Here is an 18,779-nt window from a genome sequence, read left to right on the forward strand (position 1 = left end):
ACGGCAAGACAGCCCGGAAAACCCCCAACAACCATCGTTCTCCGGCCGTGAAAGCCTTCGACAATACATCGAACACCTCTACGGGGAGGAAACATTCCAAAGACACTGAGAGATCTCTGTCTTTTGGTGCTACACCTCTGAAGATGCCAGCCACAGCTGCTGGCGAAACGTCAGGAACTACAATGCCAAGACCACGGCAAGACAGCCCGGAAAACCCCCAACAACCATAGAACTGTGATTCTCGAAAGCTTATGCTACAGTAAAGTTGGTTAGTCTTAAAGGTGCTACTAGACTCTTTTCGATTTTGCTACTACAGACTAACACGGCTAAGTCCTCTGGATCTATGACCTCTGTTAGTTCTTTGACAGTGATGAACAGTGCTGTTGCTTTTGACAAATGATTTGGATGTTACTTTAGTGAACATATGACAAACCACCAACTTTTGCATATAATATTTGTAACCATTGTACGTTGAAGCTGATTGGGGAGGCAGGTTCATTCTCTTAGCAGTGAGGCCATTTGAGTACTTCGTTCTGCAGTCTTGCATGCTTCACTGGTACATTGTTGGATACTGTTGTGCATTTGCACAAAACTTGCAGGCATTGACCTGCTTTGAAATCATTGCTGTTCTTCCATTGCCTTATTTTGAAAATAGTTATCCTTAAATGTGAAACAGTGGATCGGTCCTTGGAATGAATTGCTAGTGTGGACTTAAAAATGATTGTTCGGCAACGAACTGTTTTAAACATCTGTCGAAGTTTGTTAATGTTATGTTTTGTGAGTTATATGTTGTAAACTAATTCAAAATTAATAATATTTTTTTTTAAAAAAATGATTGTTCGGGGGTCAGGGGACATGTAGTTGGCTGCTGACTTGTTTCTGCAGTGCTGAAGAGGAGAAATAAAGTTTTCCCAGTCAAAAGAAGGAACTGGAATTATTGCTAGAAACTCCTGAATTTACCCGACGGTGCAGGTAAAAACTGCACTACTCACTGCAGGTAAAAACTGCACTACTGAAAACTGACGCTACTCACTTAAAATGGCAACAGGATTGCGAGATAAGCATTTCTGATGAAGAGCGGCAACAGGTTTGGAAATCAAGCATAGTAAACTCTCCAGTTATAACCATAAGACTTCAGTCGTATAAAATTATAAATCATTGGTATCTCGCTCCACACAGGCTGTCTAAAATATATTCCACCAGCTCTCCCTTATGTTGGAAAGAATGCGGACGGATTGGTACCTTCTTACATTGCTGGTGGCAATGTCCATGTATAGCAGACTTTTGGGACACAATCCAGCGACAGATTGTACTCATTACATCATGCAATATACCATTAAAGCCAGAATTAATATTCTTAGATATTTGGAAAGATCGAGAACTTCCAGCTATTAGACAACAGTTAATCTCATAATTGCTGGTTGTGGCAAAAACCTCTATAGCTCTTAACTGGAAATCTCATAAATCTCCTAGTTTGAATACTTGGTATAACAAAATCTGGGAGCAATGAATTATGGAGAAAATAACTGATAGATTGCAACAAAGAGAAAGGCCACACTGCGCAACGAATTTCTATGCAAAATGGAAACTGTTTCTGGACTTTCTGTTGAATAATCAATTGTTATTAAAAAAGCTTCCATACCAAACGATTATTAATCTGGACTTTTAATTCTTCTTGATCAGGCTTTATTTAGATAATTCATAGGAGCTACTCTGAATACCTACTTTATGGACCTTAGTTTGACTCTTCTTGAGAAAACAGTTATCAGATGTATGGTCGTTAATGGCTATAGCACATCACCTTAGTTGTTAATGTTCTTGTTCTTGTTATTCTTGTTCTTATCATGTTATGAAGGTGTTATTGTATTAATAAAAGTTTTAAAAAAGAGGGAACTATGGTGGGAGACCTACAAAGGAAAGCAGATTTCTTAGATTTCTGTAAAAGTTGAGTCTTTGATCATCTTTTTTCTGCAACAGTGATAACTTGATTGGGTCTGATATTAAATGCCAAACAGTAAGTGTGTGTGTGTGTGGGGGGGAGATATTTTGTGACATGCTAGAGGACAATCTTTTAGTGGGAACAACCACAATATTCCTAAACAGTGATTTAATATCTTGTTCCTCATGTTTGGACTTCATGAAATGACAGCTCTCTGAGCATATGCAGAGTGCCTTTTGGCTGCAACTGTCAGGGGAAAGCATTTGACTTGGCTTGACCTCATTTCCCGGGTTATGGCAGTTGTAGAAAGTGTACATAGCAGTAGGCAATGAGAAGTTACTCTGCCATGCCTGGAAAGATACACAGTATTGCTTCCCATCCCATTTTTGTCGTTAATATCCTGCCGGGTGACGTGTCTGCAGCCAGAGCCATGAGACCCTCTACAACCATAGTTGCCAAATTCCAGGCAGAGCCTGGAAATCTCCTGGAAGCCCAACTGCTCTCCAGACTATATAGAGATCAGTTCCTCAGGAGAAAATGGTTGATGTGGAGGGTGGAGCATTACACCCACTGAGGTGTCTCCCCTACCCAAATCCCGCCTTCCCCAGGCTCCATTCCCAAATCTCCAGGAATTTTCCATCCTGGAGATGGCAACCAACAAATTAATTTTGGGGGGGAAAAATTAAAAATTATTTTACAAGTTGCGGGAGGAGAATATCCAAGTGGTCCCCCCCTCCCCCGCCAGCCCTGCCTGTGGTGTTGCGATCATTTGCAAGGGCGGATATAATCGGTTCAATTGGTAGTCGGGGCCGTGCGCCGCCACTAGGGTATCTACGGCCCCGACGGGCTCCCCGGAGCGTTGGGGAGATTCCGGGCTTTGCGCCCGCGGCGCCCCTCCGGCCGGCGCTGCTTCTGGCTTTCCTGAAACTGACGGGCTGAAGATCTGAGCCTGGAAGTGGGAGGGGGGGATATGTATTACTGGGGAGAGTCTGGCTGGTCAACTCAGGGAGAAAAGCCGTTTGAATAGAGCTCGGATTTTGCCCATTTTAACACCTTTAGAATCCCACCTTGGGTAATAATAACTGGGAGGGGGCAGATTGTGTCCGTGTATTTAGATATTGAACACTGCTAAGGTAGGTCAGGTGGTGAAGTCGCAGGCTATGCTTTGAACTTTGGCGGGGTGGGGGGAAGGTTCTTCCTTTTCATTTGGGAAATTCGTTGCCATCTTCCTGGAAATCTCAGGGAATTACAACTGATCTCCAGACAACCGTTCCTCTGGGGAAATGGCAGCTTTGGAGGGTGGACTCTATGGCATTATACCCTGCTGAGGCCCCTTCCTTCTCTAAACTCTGCCCTCCCCAAGCTTCACCCCAATTCTGCAGGAATTTCCCAACCTGGCACTGGCAACCCTATCAGGGCAAAAAAGGACTAGCCGCTTGAAACCTAGTTTAACAACAACATGCGCCAGAACCCAGAACAGAAGTTGGGGTGGAAAAAGCAGAAATGAAACTAAGGCAGGCTGTCAAAAGAGAAGAATAATGAGAATAATAAAGAGAAGCATAATGAGAATGCTTCAAACACAATTTACAGTGCAATCCTAAAAAGAGTGACTCCAATCTAAGCCCTTTGATTGCACTGTTAATGTTATACCCTCCCCTTCCCGTCTTGTACAACAGAATGGATGGAATCAACAGAAATGATTTGACAGGAATGAAAAAAAATGTGGAAATGTTATTTTCCAGAGGGCATAGCAGTGTTAGGAAAATTCTACAAGGGAGGCCTTTTAAAAAGTTTTGTTACTACCCAAGACCATTTATGATACAATAATATGGTGTTAGTCTTTAAGGAACCACTATTTTGGCATCTCCAGCCTGAAACCCCTAACACATTTATTAAGGAATAAACCTCGAATTTGTGTATGAGCCAAGGGTATTTTGGGATTTCTCTTTTATGAGACCAAGGATTTTAAAGCCCCCTATCCAGTTTTCCTAACATTTGGGGTTGTGGGAAGAAATTCTTACTTGGGAAAGATGCTCAAATGCAAGAAACCTCAAAGGGTTGTTGTTAAGCTAGATAAGGGGGGAATGTTAGAAATTGCTTAGGGGCCTATGGTTGAGAAAAGTGGGGGTATAAATATCTAAATGAATGAACAGGAAGATTGATTTCCTGAGGAAACTGTGTGTACTTGTGTTGAGAAAGTAATTTTGATGGCTCATTTGAACATACTCCACTTTCAATTTGTTCCTGAGATAATATCAGAAACCTTGGGTAATGCGATTCTATCCGGTGTTATTCCAGTCTGAGCCTATTGATGCCCTTAGACTGAAATGATTCCCCCTAAAACTACCCGGTAGATAACTTCGGTTGAAGATTAAATCCTGCCCTCAAGTCACAGTCGATTTATGGCGACCCCTGGTGGGGTTTTCATGGCAAGAGACTAACAGAGGTGGTTTTCCATTGCCTGCCTCTGCGACCCCAGGCTTCTTTCAGGCAGGTCTAAAAGCAGATACTGGTTTAATAGAGTTGACTGCCCAACTGATAGTGAAATAGTTTGAATTTCAGATCTTTCCTGTTATATTTTCTGGGTACTTACACTAAAAGAAAAAAGAGAAAATAGCGAAGATTTGAAATATTTTTTTTAAAAAAACCCTATGTATAATGCATGTTAATGAGTCAAGAATTCTACATTTTCAAACAGCATTCAGGTTTGAAATATGCTGCTGAATATTTTAAAATGGTAAAATAAAAAGTCTTGAGACAAATATTAGAACAAAAAAACCTCAGAAGTATAACCCTTCATTGTGCATATTTATGAGGGAAAACCTCACGCTTTAACTGCCACATAACTGCCAGTGGATCTTTGGCCTTTTAAACTGTTAAGATTCCAAGTTGATGCAAGAGGCCTGGACTCTTTTTTCCTTTGCCATCGGGGCTCCAAATGTTGGGGTGTGGACATGACTGCTTAGCTGGATCACCCTCTTAATAGACTCGCCCTGAAGATTTAAGGGTCTCTCTGGTTCAGATGTTACTCAGTGTTGGTTAGTGGTTAGAGTGTCAAACTGGGAGACCCGGGTTTCAAATCCCCGCTTGCTGGGAGAACTTGGGCCAGTCACAAATCTACCTAACAGGGTGGTTGTTGTGAGGATAAAACAGAGGAGGGAAGAACGGTGTTGTAAACTGCTTTGGGTCCCCACTGGAGAGAAAAGCAGGGTACAAATAAATACCAAATACAAATATGTTGTCCTCCTACATCCCTTGAGTTAATGTGAAACAAGAAGTGTTTAAGGGTAAGAGTCAGACTGGAGGGGAAGCCATTGTACAAGCGCTACCAATCTTACAAGGAATACATTGTTGACATGGAGGTATTATATGTGATCCATACTTCCTATGTCATTTTAGCATTACATTCACTAGCAGCGTAATGTGGGATGAAGTCATATGGCACCCCATGTGGTGTAGCAGTGCGTGCATCAGACTGGAGGAGTTAGCCGTGTTAGTCTGCAGTTGCAAAATAGTAAAGAGTCCAGTAGCACCTTTAAGACCAACCGACTTTATTGTAGCACAAGCTTTCGAGAACCACAGCTCTCTTCGTCATATGCATCTGACAAAGAGAACTGTGGTTCTTGAAAGCTTATGCTACAATAAAGTTGGTTGGTCTTAAAGGTGCTACTGGACTCTACCATTCTGCATCAGACTAGGATCTGAGAGTCTTGTGTTCTAGTCCCCAGTGTGCCATGGGGGCTCCTGAGTGTTCTTGAGCCATCAGCCTAACCTAATTGGGAGGCAGGAGGAGCAAAAGATGTTGCTGGACATGATGGCTGTTCCAGTTTGCTATTTGTTACAGTGTTTTAAGTCTCTTTTGCTTAGAAATAAACAAGAGTTTGGTGAGGTTTACTTCCAAGTAACTGCACAGAGTTGATGCCACCTTCACGAGGTTAGATTGTGCCTAAGATGCAAAAATAATAATAATAAGGCTGCATTAGGCATGCTGGGTCAGAGGAACTCTTCGCCTTCTGGGAGACTCATATGTGCCAGAGACAGATTCGCCTCACTGCTGGCTTTTACCTTTTCAAAGGAAAAGTGTCTCATTGCTTGGTCCTAGCCAGTGTGCCTTCCAGCATGCTGGAGATCTTCTGGCATAACTTAAGATTTCCAGAGTTGCCCTTCTGTGTGCCACACCTCAGGAACTTAGGTGGACAGCTGCATGTGAGAGACAGAGGCCCTTCTGTTTATGCTTATGTTTGTTTTATTCGATTTATATCCCGCCCTCGACGGGCTCAGGGCAGGTTCTCTGCCGAGCCCTTCCTCCTCCTGTCCTTTAAAATCTGCCCCTTAAGCCATATTCTGGGTACACTTCATCATGTGAACGAGCCTAAAATTCATGGGCTTGCATGCTCTCTTCCCTCCCTCCCTCCTGCTCACCTGAAGCTGAGTTCAAAGGCTTTTTGGGCTTAGGAAGACTTCAAACCACAGTTGTTGTTGACATCCAGATTTGGGGTGCTTTCACAAAATCCTGGTTTATAGTTTTTGGTCTTCTCTCTGGTATGTTTTTTTATCTTTCCTGTCCTTCAGGGAATGCAGCACAGCATATGTGCTCCCTACCCACAATTTATCCTCATACAACCCTGTAAGGTAGGTTAGGCTGAGAGGCCCAAGGTCAGCCTGCAAATAGTATGGCAGAGGAGGGATTAGAATTTGGATCTCCCAGTTTGCCTTGGTGGTGTATCTTTGGTAGGAGAGTTGGAGGTGTTACAAACAGGTCCTTGCTTCCATTCATGTGGAAGGGCATGGCCTAATTGCTGTCTGTGGTCTTTGAACAGGTTGTGAGACACGCTGCACTCCTGGATGGAGCTTAGTGAACTGGTGCAAACCTGAGCACCAGTGTGCGCTATGGAGAGTCCCCCACCCAAGGAAAAGAAACCTCCTCTGTTCTTCAAACATGACGCCAAACGGGCCGAACAAAAACCTGACACCAGTAAATCACCACTGAAGAAAGTCAGTTCAAAGGCTGTGGTAACTGGAGGGGCCGGCTATTTTGGATTCACCCTTGGCTGCGCGCTTGCCAAATCAGGGACAGATGTGATTATCTACGATATCAAAAAGCCTCTGTGGCCAATCCCGAAAGGCATCGTGGTTGTGCAGGTATTTATTTCTGATTTGGTGTAGTGTTTAGTGTAGTGGTTAAGAGCACTGGACTCTAATTTGGAGAACCGGGTTTGATTCCCCACTCCTCCGCTTGAAGCCAGCAGGGTGACCTTGGGTCAGTCACAGCTCTCCCAGAGCTCTCTCAGCCCCACCCACCTCACAGGGTGATTGTTGTGGGGATAATAATGACATACTTTGTAAACTGCTCTGAGTGAGCATTAAGTTGTCCTGAAGGGCGGTATATAAATCGAATGTTGCTGTTGTTGTCATTATGATGATGACGACGACGAGACTGATCCCATCTTGCTTGATCCAAAATGAGATACATTTATTTATCTAGACATTTGTTTCCTGCTTTTCTTGCCAGTGGGAACCCCAAACAGCTTACAACAGTGTCCTCCTCTCTTCCATTTTATCCTCCCAACAAACCTGTGAGGTAGGTTAGGCTGAGCATGTATGACTGGCCCAAGGTTAACTAGCGCACTTTCATGGCAAAGTGGGAATTCGAATCTGGATCTCCCAGATCCTAGTCTGACATACTAACCGCTATATATGCTGCCTATTTTATCGAGTCTGGGACTCTAACCTGGAGAGCCGGGTTTGATTCCCCACTCCTCCACTTGAAGCCAGCTGGGTGACCTTGGGCTAGTCATGGCTCTCTGGAACTCTCTCAGCCCCACCCACCCCACAGGGTGTTTTGTTGCGGGGATAATAATGACTTACTTTGTAAACCGCTCTGAGTGGGTGTTAAGTTGTCCTGAAGGGCGGTATATAAATAGAACGTTGTTGTTGTTACAGACATTCCTTGTATTTTTATTTTTAAAAAGTTTTTAAATATTTTTAAAAGTTTTCTTAATCATAGAAGGCATCAAATAAGGAAGCCATGGACAAGAACGGACTCTCCTGCATGCTTACCAGGGCCGATTCCAGACGGCCCTCCACATCCTGAAACGTCGCGTGTTGTCGCATAGAAAACACGTTTTCCACGCGACGACGCGCAACGTTTCAGGATGCGGAGGGCCGTCTGGAATCAGCCCTGGATAATGGACCTCAGTTTAGTGGAGGCTTGCCAATTTTTCTGCCTCATCTGCAGGTCTCTTGTGCTTTTATGAAAAGCATGATGTCAATGGTGGCCTCAGTGGATCAAATGTTTCCCTGCAGAGGCATCATTCAGACATAAGAACAAACCCTGCTTTTGCTGCAGTGTGAATGGCTTTCTGTGCGGGGTGGCCCAGGACTCATGCATTCTGTCCCCCCTGCCTCCTTTTGCCTTGTGACCCAACTTGACTTCCACTTTTATGGCAAACCATAAAAGTGGCCTGTATGTAGCCACATTCCAGAGACTTGAAGCCACTTGAGTTCTTAAGGGGGGGGATCTTTTAGTCGATTCCCCCTTCCCCATTACATTCCCCATACACTAAACTTTCTTGAAGAACCAAATTTTGGGCAGGGGCTAAGGGGGCTGAAACAGGAAGGGGGAATTGGCAGAAATCACTATTACGAAAGCAAACCCAGAAAAGTAAAACAGGGATTCCAATGTCAGATATTATCAATTAAATCTATTGCCTCAACAGTCAGTCAACTTGTGGTTCAAAATCTGTGAACGAAGTTCAGCCACACGTACCGTGCATGTTGCTCAGCCACATCCGCTGTGCATTCTGCAGCTTCAGAAGGAGCCATCTTTTCATTGCTTCCCGATATCTTCTTGGAGGGAGGGCGGGAATGTCCCATCAAGTCGCAGTTGACATATGGTGACCCCCATCTTGGGGTTTTCAAGGCAAGAGAAGAACAAAGCTGATTTGCCATTGCCTGCTTCCACATAGCAACCCTGCTCTTCCTTGGTGGTCTCCCATCCTCGTACTAACCAGGGCCAACCCTACTTAGCTTCTGATCAGGGGTTAGCCTGGGCCATTCGGGCTGCTGTCTCTTTTGGAGGCACCAAGAATTAACTTCTTGTGTTCCAGGCAGATATCAGACATCGCAATGACTTCTACACGGCCTGCGAAGGTGCTGATTGCGTCATCCATGCCGCTGCATATGGAATGTCGGGGACAGAACAAGTGAGCATCCCTTTGTTGTTCACGTTGAGCCTAGAGGGTTTTGCGTATGGTATGGCTACGTGACAGACGCTGCCCCTAACAGTGCTTCCCTGGAGCCATTTTGCACAGGACTGTTGTCTGCTGTAGACTTTTCAAACAACTGTGCCGTCCTAAGCAGAGCAGCATCTTTCTGTGTCTGCTGATGGCCGTGGGCTTAGAAGGGTGCAAAATGCAGCTGAGGATCGCTTGGCCGTTTCCACACGTGCCCCGGGAGATCGTGCAAACTCACAGCATGAAGTGCCTTCCTAGCACGATCTCCCGGCACGATCCCCTTTAATGGCCCGATGATGTCAGAAAAAGGGCCATTAAATGGGATTGTGCTGAGAAATTGCACTAGGAAGACGCTTTTACGGCGTGAGTTTTGCACGATCTTCCGGTGCCTGGCCGTGCGAAAATGGCCCTTGTCTGTTTCAGTGAGCCCACTTCCTCATAAGAGACAGCCAGAGTTTTTGAAATAAAACCAAATCAGGTTTTGCAGCAGTTAGTGTGACATTCAACCTCTCTCCGCTCTTCTAGTTACACAGGCGACAAATTCAGTCCATCAACGTCAGAGGAACCGGCATAGTCATTGAAGGTATGTGCTGTGTCCGGGCTTCACAGTGCAGTATCCCAGTCCTACTCAGAAGCCAAACCTTTCAGCTCCCGGGGAACCCAGTACGGCTGTGGTTCCTCTATGGCAAAAAGCCGAATGTCTAGGTTGCCCTCGACTGGGGCAGTGCTAGCTTAGAACTTGGTTTGTGCTGCTGAAGGGGGATGCTGCTTAAGTAATAAAGTTGGCACGAAGCTTGTTGCTTTAGGCAAGATATAGAAGGCTTTTATTGTAAAGGAACTCCATACTTTAATAGGAAAGGAGGAATAGGCGTTCTATCTGTGTTGGGATTCCATCTGCTGGCAAACTTTGGGAGCTTTGGGGGGCAGGACATGGTGATGTCCACCCATGTGGGGTCCCTGATAACAGAGTTCTTTCCGTATTGTCATATTCCATCCAACGTGATGCAACTTCTGTGTCCCTCTGCAGTCTGCAAGCAACGGAACGTTCCCCGGCTGATCTACACCAGCACGGTCAACGTAGTCTTTGGGGGGCAAACTATTTTAGATGGGGATGAGGAGAGTGTGCTGTATTTTCCTTTGGCCGAGGTTTGTGGACTTTCTGGTCTAACTACATCTTGATGGGGGGGCAGGGAAGGGGAGGATGTGTGCAAAAAAAAGGCTGGGGTAGTTGATAGGGATAATTCAAGGCATGTTTTGGACAATGTTGTTAAGGGCTCTTTGACTGGGCTGGGCTTTGGTAACTGGTGGGTGGGTTGCAAAGAATTTCCTACTTGTTCAGTCTTCTCTGCTTGGCTATTTTACACTGGCTTTTCACCTGTTGTATTGCCTTGGATATTTAGTATTGTACATGCTGACACCTCACCCCTTCCCATTTATAAATTAATCAGAGCATCCTGTTTTGTGCATTCGTTGCAGCATGTTAATGAATATTCCAGGACCAAATCAATTGCAGAGCAAATGGTCTTAGCAGCAAATGGATCAACCCTAGCAGGTACAGAATTATCCACACATTGTGAGCCCATATTATTTCTTGTGTTGATGTACTGAGTTGTTGGCATCCTGGGTTCCAATCCACGGGAGCGCTGCTGCTCTTAGGATTGTGTTTGCTGCCAAATAGTCTAATTTTGACCTATATAGTAAGAGCTAAAATCCCCAGTTCAGGTTTCTGCCTGCACCATGAACTCATCAGGTGGCCTTAGGTAGGTTGTTCTTGAACAGAGGAAGTTGCCTGTGTATGGACTCAGATGGCTCAGTATTGCTTCCTTTGATTGGCCCCTGCACTCCCAGGGTTTCTGCAGAGAAAGCTATTTCCCAGCATCCTGCTCTCTGGTGACCAAAGATCCACAGATGAACATCTAGATGCAAAGCTCAGTTCTCTCATGTCAAGTCTCATCTTGCTTCCTTCACTCCGGCCCTTCCCCTTTGCAATCTGAGAACAATATTGTCAAGATTGCTGGAAGAAATGACTGATGTATGTAATAGAGTGTGTCTGTTTGAAATGCATGCTATCAAAGATTGATTGTATTATTATGCAAGAATATCTAGAAATCCTGCAAGCTTCTCGGACTCCAGTGGCAAATGAATGCAGCCACGTGTTGTCTTTTCTAAAGAGATGTTTGGGGCGTGGTATAGTATCTCATCAGACCTCAGACGCTAAGTAAGGTCGGTAGTTGGATGTGGGATCACCAAGGAAGACTCTGAAAAGGAAGGCAATAGTAAGTGGCAAACCTCCTCTGCTTCTTACTTGCCTTGAAAGCTGTTGCAACTTGATGGCACATGCTATATATCAGGGGTGGCCAAACTGCAGCTCAGGAGCCACATGTGGCTCTTCTAGACATATTGTGCAGCTCCCAGAGGCCTCTGAGTATTGTCGTGGCCATACATTTTATTTTAATTTAGTTTATTTCCCTCCTTTCTATGTCTTTCCCTCCCTTTTCCTTTTTTCTTTCCTTCCTTCTTTCTTTCCATGACTTTCATATTTTCAATACAAATGTTGGGGTTGCCAGGTCCGACTCAGAAAATACCTGGGGACTTTGGGGGTGAAGCCTAGCAAGGATGTGACATCATTTTTGTGATGTCACTTCCAGCATACTGCACCAAAACCCCACCCCTTCCTGTGATGTCATTTTCAGGACACTCGCCCAAACCCACCTCTTCATCTGAAGTGACTTCAATGCATCATGTCTTGCGGCTCTCAAACATCTGACGTTTATTCTATGTGGCTCTTACATTAAGCAAGTTTGGCCACCCCTGCTATATATAAAGAGATGTTTCTGTTTTATAGCTGCCCATTGGGACTTTGGATCCATGCTGCCGCAGAAACACATTTTGAACAAAAAAAACATTCCTGCCAGTTCAGGGAGGGGCTGATTTCCTCCAGTTTCTGCTTCATACCGCAACCCACACTGTTACGCTATGCCCCATCAATTCCCCCCTTCCCCCCATCTCACGCCACACCCCACTCTGTGTTCCCAAAGATTCCCGGGAACTGCGTGCTGATTCCATCCTGTCTTCCTTCTTAGGTGGTGGCAAGCTGTATACCTGTGCCTTACGTGCCCCTGGCATCTATGGGCCAGAAGAACAAAGACATATGCCTCGAATGGCGGTACGTATTGGATTTGCTTCAAAAGCTGTTCTGTGCAAAATGGTGCAAAATGGTGCTGGCTATTTGAGCATTGTAACTGCTCTGGCAGTGACATCTGAGTGCCAGTGATCATAAGCAACTGGCATGAGAGGCAGGGGACCCCCCTCCCCGAACAGCACCGAGGGGCATCTGGGGCTGCAGCGGAAAAAGGAGGGGAGAAAGTCATCCTCTATAGAAAAAAAATCCTTTCAGTTCAGATCTGACCCAGTTGTGTGTTTTGCATTATTAGCAAGTAATTTGCATACTGTACGGATGAAGCTGTCTGCATTTGCGACTCGGGGACTTCACTAAGAGGAAGATGTGTGTAATTTAACTTCATGTTAGAGATTCCTTTTTCATTATTGTTATTATTATAGATTACATTAAGAGACCTCAACATATAAACATCTAAGGTTAGAAGCTTTAAAAATGAGAAAAACAATGATAAACATCCGTCTGCAAATCATATATAGGTTTCCAAAAATGGTATAAATGGTTCTCAAACAATAACAAATGTTGGCTTCAGACTGTCTTCCAGATATACAGAGGTGGTCAATTTAGCCATTATCATCATTTGCTAGACCATTCTCTTAACAGAAAGTGTTAGGAATATGCTATCATCATTTTTGTGGCCATTAACAAGCTGGCATGGATGTCTCAAACTGGGAATAACTTTTCATATAACTTTTCATATAACTTTTCATAGCAATGCTGAATGTTGTTTTCTCTGTTCCGGTAGTTGAATATCGAAAGGGGGATGTTTAACTTCAAAATTGGGAGTGCTGACACACTGATGAATTGGGTCCATGTCAAGAATCTCGTGCAAGCCCATATCCTTGCTGCAGACGCTCTGACTCCTGAGAAGAACTATATAGCGGTGGGTCACATTCTTCAGCTTGCTTCCCCTCCTCCATAGGGAAGAAGCCAAATGCATGCATTTTTGTCCCCCGTTTTTATGCCTTAATATTATATTTTGATTTTTTTTTTTAAAAAAAGAATTGTTTACCAGAACCACAGCAACAGGGCTTTTTTTCTGGGAAAGAGGTGGTGGAACTCAGTGGGTTGCCCTCAGAGAAAATGGTCACATGGCTGGTGGCCCCACCCCCTGATCTCCAGACAGAGGGGAGTTTGGATTGCCCTTCACGCCACTCAGCGGAGGCGGGGCCTCCAGCCATGTGACCATATTCAAGAGGTTCCAGAACTCCGTTCCACCGTGTTCCTGCTGAAAAAAAACCCTGCACAGCAATAACAGGGGAAGCTATTAGGCAATAAAGTTGGGTTGAATGCAAAGAACTACGAGTGAAGGGAAAACAGCCATCGCTCTTTTGTGCAAATCTCTGTGCATGAGAACTTGTGCAGTGCTGTAATAAGTGGGTTCTGCTGTAATCCTCCTGCTTCGGCTTGGGGAAGCAGCTGCATTTTGAAGGCTTCAGGGAGAAGCTGCACGTTGAAGGCCCAGTCTAAAATTTACCGTAAAAGGAGACCACAGAAAGAGGGAAAGCAATGGCGCTGGGGATAAAATGAGGAAGGATCTGCATCCCATGATTTCACTGCAGGAGGCTTACTTTCAGTCTGTGTGTGTGGGGGGGGGGGTGGACATTAAGGTGTCATGGCTGAGGTTGTATGGAAAAGGTGGGTTTTGAGGAAGGATTTGACAAAGGTGAGAGGAGGCATCATACAGCTGTTCTGGGAGTAGATCCAGGCATAATAGGCAGCCAGGGAGGAAGAGCAGAGCTATTTAAGGGAGCCCTTTGTTGGCTGAGGGTGGTGGAACAGAAGAAGCGCAGGTCTTGGACTAGATGACCGTAGAGGTCCCTCCCAGCCCTATGATTGTGCCTGGAAAGTCATGGCAGATGTTTGCTCTGATGGTAGGGCCGCTTCATGCAAGGTGCACATAGGTTAATATAACACTGCTCATCTCTCTCCTCCTTGTGATCCTTAAAGAGCGGCCAGGCATATTTTATCAACGACGGAGAGAAAGTTAACCTTTATGAATGGTTATCTCCGCTGGTAAGTACAAGTGTTTTTTTAAATTCAGTTTTAACAGTACACCAGGCTTTTGTCTGAGGAAACTTTGACAGGCAGGTGGCCTTTCAGAACCCCTCCCTTGGCTGATGAAAGGAGCTTTGGGAAAGGGGTTGGATCCCAGTTCCAGAGCAAAAAAGAGGTGATATGGGCCATTGTATCTGAGGATCTATGACCGAGAGTCTCTCTACACAAGACTTCTGACATGTGTTCTTCACATGTTGGGAGACACATTAGCTGGGAAGTGTAGTTTTAATGACAAAGCTGGTGGAGATTGCTCCAGAGGGGACAGATTCTCTCACAGCCCTCTGCCACCTCTGGAATGCCAGACTGTTTCCCCTTCCTGAGCCTTTTCCCTGCCGAGGCTCGATTAATTCATGGGTGTTAAGCAGTGGAGGGCTGTGAGAGAATCCGTCCCCTCCAGAGCAATCTCCACCAGCTCTGTCTTTTAAAACTACGCTTTCTGGCTAACATTGCATCTCCTGGCACTTGACGAACGTGTGCCCAGTCTCGCGTAGAGAGACTCCAAGCGACTGAGCATAAAATGGTCACTTGGATTCCAGTCGATGTTGTGGTCTTCCTTGGAAAGGAATAAGACTTTAACTGAGTGGGATGTTCTACACCGGTTAAGTCAAAAGCTTGTTTGTCAAAACTCCTTTTTTTCCAAAAATGAGACTTTTATATATAATAATAACATTGATTTATATACCGCCCTTTAGGACAACTTAATGCCCACTCAGAGTGGTTTACAAAGTATGTTATCATTATCCCCACAACAAAACACCTTGTGAGATGGGTGGGGCTGAGAGAGCTCCAGAGAGCTGTGACTGACTCACGGTCACCCAGCTGGCTTTAAGTGGAGGAGTGGGGAACAGGGCTGGCCTGCCCATTGAGGCCGGTGAGGCCGCCGCCTCGGGGCTAAGGCGCCGGAGGGGTGCCAGCCTGGGGGCAGGGGCGTGCGCCACAGAGCTGCCGCCATCGGCCAGGAGCGCATGCTGGTGGTGGCAGCATGGGGAAGCTGAGCGGGCAACCTCCCATTCAGTTGCTCTGCGGGCCAGGTGCAGCTGGCGGCCAGGGCAGCCGGCTGTGCCTGGCCCACAGAGCATCTGAACAAGAGGACTGTAAGGCCCCCCGTGCGTCCACCAGCCCGAGTGATGACGTCACATGCAATGATGTCATCATGCAGTCTGGTCCTGTGCTCTTAACCAGTACACCAAACTGGCTTTCGTATGGTGCCCCAATTGGTGCCTTGCAAAATCCCTCTTCCCCTACTCCTTCCAAAAAGTAAAATCTTCAGCAACAACGGCCATGTGCTTTTTGCAAAAGGACACCATTGATGTTTTATCAGTAAATGTTTCCAAGAACACCTTTTGTGTCAGGAAGCCTAAATCTCCCTGTAATTCAGTACTGAAATTTTTCTTTCAGTTTGAAAAATTAGGTGCCCGGAAGCCATGGATACCCGCGCCACTTTTTTTAGTTCACCTGTCAGGTAAAATATTTGTTGTTGCTGAATTGATGCTTCCCTTGTTTTCACGACAGTTCCCTTCCATAACTTGAGTTCAACATTCAAGAGATACTAGGATAGTTAATGTCAGAGGCACTGTGGTGATGTGGTTAGTGATGGCCTAAGGGCCTAACCAGGCATTACATGAGTGACCTCCCACATGGCACCAGCCAATGGATTCCCTACTGCCCATTAGCTTCTCTCCTAAAACAAAGAGCCAGTCATGCCTTTTGTCTGCCTCATTGATTCAGAAGAAGCAGGGAGGTATCTTTGTGTCTGCAGTGAGCACCTGTTCAGAAATATCTGCCTCCACTTTAAGAGGATGTTTGGCTTGCATGTTATGATTGTGCCCAGCACCTCATGGTAGCCATTTTGTTGTGCCAAATTCTAAAAGTGCCCACATGCTCAACAAGATTTGGAGACTCTTGCATTACATTTTAGCATGAATACAGGAATTACCTGTGTGCACCTGTACCTGTTGCCAGTATTAGTTAGCAGCTGACTGCGCATTTCCTTCACAGATTTTCCCCACCCCATCCCATGAGCTACTTCCCCCCAAAGCTGCCTTAAAGTGCAAGGGGGAGGCACAAGGCAGAGACAGCAGTGGTGGAGGGCCAGCTCCCCTGTTCCCCTTCTGGTCCCACTGCCATGCCATGAGGCGGCCTGTGCTGTCTCCCTGTCCTTTCTGCCTTCCTCATAAGAGGGGTGTTTGGCTTGCAACCTCCGCACATGTTGTGATTAGACCCAGCGTCCCATGGCAGCCATTTTGTGATGGCTCATGAATTAACTTCCTGTTTCACACAGCCCTTTAAGTACTGATTTTCTTATGGCTTCAGTTCAAGAGATGTTGTGGTGGGAATACAGTCCTGTATTGTTACTTGCCTTTATAAGCCCTTACATGGCAATTTTCTTCTTCTTCTTCTTCTTCCTGCAGCGGTATTTATGGAGTATGTACACATGGTATTGTGGCCCTTTGTGGAATTTACCCCTCTTGTCACCAGTTACGAGGTAAGACGTCCTGGCAGTCAGGAAAGAAAATGTATGTCTGGTTCACACTTGAAGGGGAATAAGCTGGTACAATGCCAAGGTGGTAGAAGGGACTAGACTGCTTCACTGTGGCTGGTAAATTCCACTATTGATGATTCCTGTTGTTCTTTGCTTGTGTTTTTGAAGGCCCCTAAAACCCCTCTCCAAATTCCTTTCCTTTACAGGTGCACAACATTTCTTGCACACACACATTCAAAACGGATAAAGCTCACAAGCAACTGGGTTACACCCCAAAGAAGTACACATTTGCCGATTGCGTGGATCATTTCATGAAAACCAGGCCCCGCTCAAAGAATTTCTTCTTCCTTAAACTGTTCCTTTGCATGCTCGTCTTCATTGGCCTGGTTGTTCTGGGTGTTAAATACCAAGAGGTTGCTGACTTTTTGAGCGAGCAATGGGCACGTTATCGGGAGATTGTGGAATAAATTGGTCGTTGTCAGTCTGGAGGGCAAGATTATGTGATCAGTTCTTTGACACAGGTCTTTAATTCCAAGGCAATATGCGACCAGCGATATTGAGACAAATAAAAGAAACGTGCTAGTAATTGTTCTGAAGTGGCTAATGATTGGAGAGGCCATAGAATATCATGTGTAACGTCAGCTCATTGCTTCAGAAAACCTGAAGTATTTTTGTGCTCCACCAAAGTCTCCTCCTCCAGTCAGCCCTCAACATTTTGTCAGCATGGAAGAAGAGAGGTGTGAGATACTGGCAGGTCACTCCCCAAAAAACATAAACAATCTTCAGAGATGTCCAGAAGATGTCCTCCTGCTGATGCATGGATAAAAAATGGGACAGCCAGAATGCAAAAGACGCTAGAGGGATTCCCCCAGTAACCAGCGAGAGAACAGTTCTTCCAGCCCTTGAAATGCTCCCTGGACGAAAGACTCATGAGGGAAAAATAAAAACGCCCCCAGAGGAGCCCATGTGTCTGAATTCTCTCTCCCACTTACTACCAGTCGGAGTTCCTTAAAAGAAAAGGCCAAAGTATTTGTGAATTAGAGGTGGGGAATGGCACTTGGGTGGTATAATTTAGGTCTTTGATTCAGTTGCATCTGGAACAAGGCTGGAGAGGTGGGCAACTCTCTTCACTTTTCCTGTAATCAGAAATGCCTTTTCATGGGCTGCTTTAAGTAAAGATGGGGTGGGTGGGGAGGACAGGTGCTGTATGGGTACCAGTCTTTCCTTTCCTTTTGCTGCTTTGAACAGTGTGTGTGGGGCAAATGGCACAGAGGAGGGAATTATTAACCCCATCCTTCCTGGTGCTTTATCCCAGAGCCAGAACAAGTCACCTCCGCCATGTAGCTGCTTTTTAGAGTAAATGTGCTGTTCAGGGTTTCTATTCCAGAGCTTCAGAGGCACATCTGGCTTGTCCCGCTAAACTACCCCTGAATTTCCTCTTTTTAAAAACTGGTGTGTTATATGCTACAGGACAACTTTTGTCCAAATGATCAATATTTTGTCCATACAGGGCCCTGGTTACACAAACTGGATAAATGTGCACCTTCTTCAGATTGTTTGATTTTGATTGGAAAGATCCCTGGTTTTATGTATGGGGGGATTTCAGGAACTGTAGGAACAGAAAGGTACATATCTTGGATGGTATTAAATCTGCGAGCTTACATGGCCCTTATGCATGACTTTATAATCTGCTGAAGCAGATGTGGGCATTTTCCCTGACACTTATTGACTTCACATTGCCTTTCTCCCCAACGGGGGGCCCAAAGCAGCTTGTATCGGGCTGCTCCATTTTATTCTCCTTACAACCCTATGAGGTTCATTAGGCTGTGTATGAGACTGGCCCAGGGTCATCCAGCGAGCTTCCGTGGCAGAGCGGGGATTTGAACT

The 18,779-nt window shown here is 45.4% G+C and overlaps 1 protein-coding gene across 1 annotated transcript; it reads left to right on the forward strand.

Annotated features, from left to right (window-relative positions):
* The first annotated feature begins 6,829 nt into the window (after positions 1–6,829).
* On the forward strand, positions 6,830–17,359 carry LOC129340559 (putative short-chain dehydrogenase/reductase family 42E member 2). Its single transcript, XM_054995427.1, has 11 exons — positions 6,830–7,081; positions 9,049–9,144; positions 9,700–9,757; positions 10,202–10,320; positions 10,651–10,726; positions 12,258–12,340; positions 13,098–13,235; positions 14,303–14,368; positions 15,809–15,872; positions 16,822–16,895; positions 17,099–17,359. The coding sequence occupies exons 1-11, from the start codon at positions 6,830–6,832 to the stop codon at positions 17,357–17,359; spliced, it is 1,287 nt and encodes a 428-aa protein (XP_054851402.1).
* Positions 17,360–18,779: the final 1,420 nt, after the last annotated feature.

This window comes from Eublepharis macularius, chromosome 12 (assembly GCF_028583425.1).
Source record: "Eublepharis macularius isolate TG4126 chromosome 12, MPM_Emac_v1.0, whole genome shotgun sequence".
NCBI lineage: Eukaryota > Metazoa > Chordata > Lepidosauria > Squamata > Eublepharidae > Eublepharis > Eublepharis macularius.

Coding starts and splice junctions, on each gene's coding strand:
- LOC129340559 (XM_054995427.1), top strand. CDS start 6,830: ATGGAGAGTCCCCCACCCAAGGAAAAGAAACCTCCTCTGTTCTTCAAA. Junction 7,082..9,048: donor AAGGCATCGTGGTTGTGCAG/GTATTTATTTCT, acceptor CTTGTGTTCCAG/GCAGATATCAGACATCGCAA. Junction 12,341..13,097: donor GACATATGCCTCGAATGGCG/GTACGTATTGGA, acceptor CTGTTCCGGTAG/TTGAATATCGAAAGGGGGAT.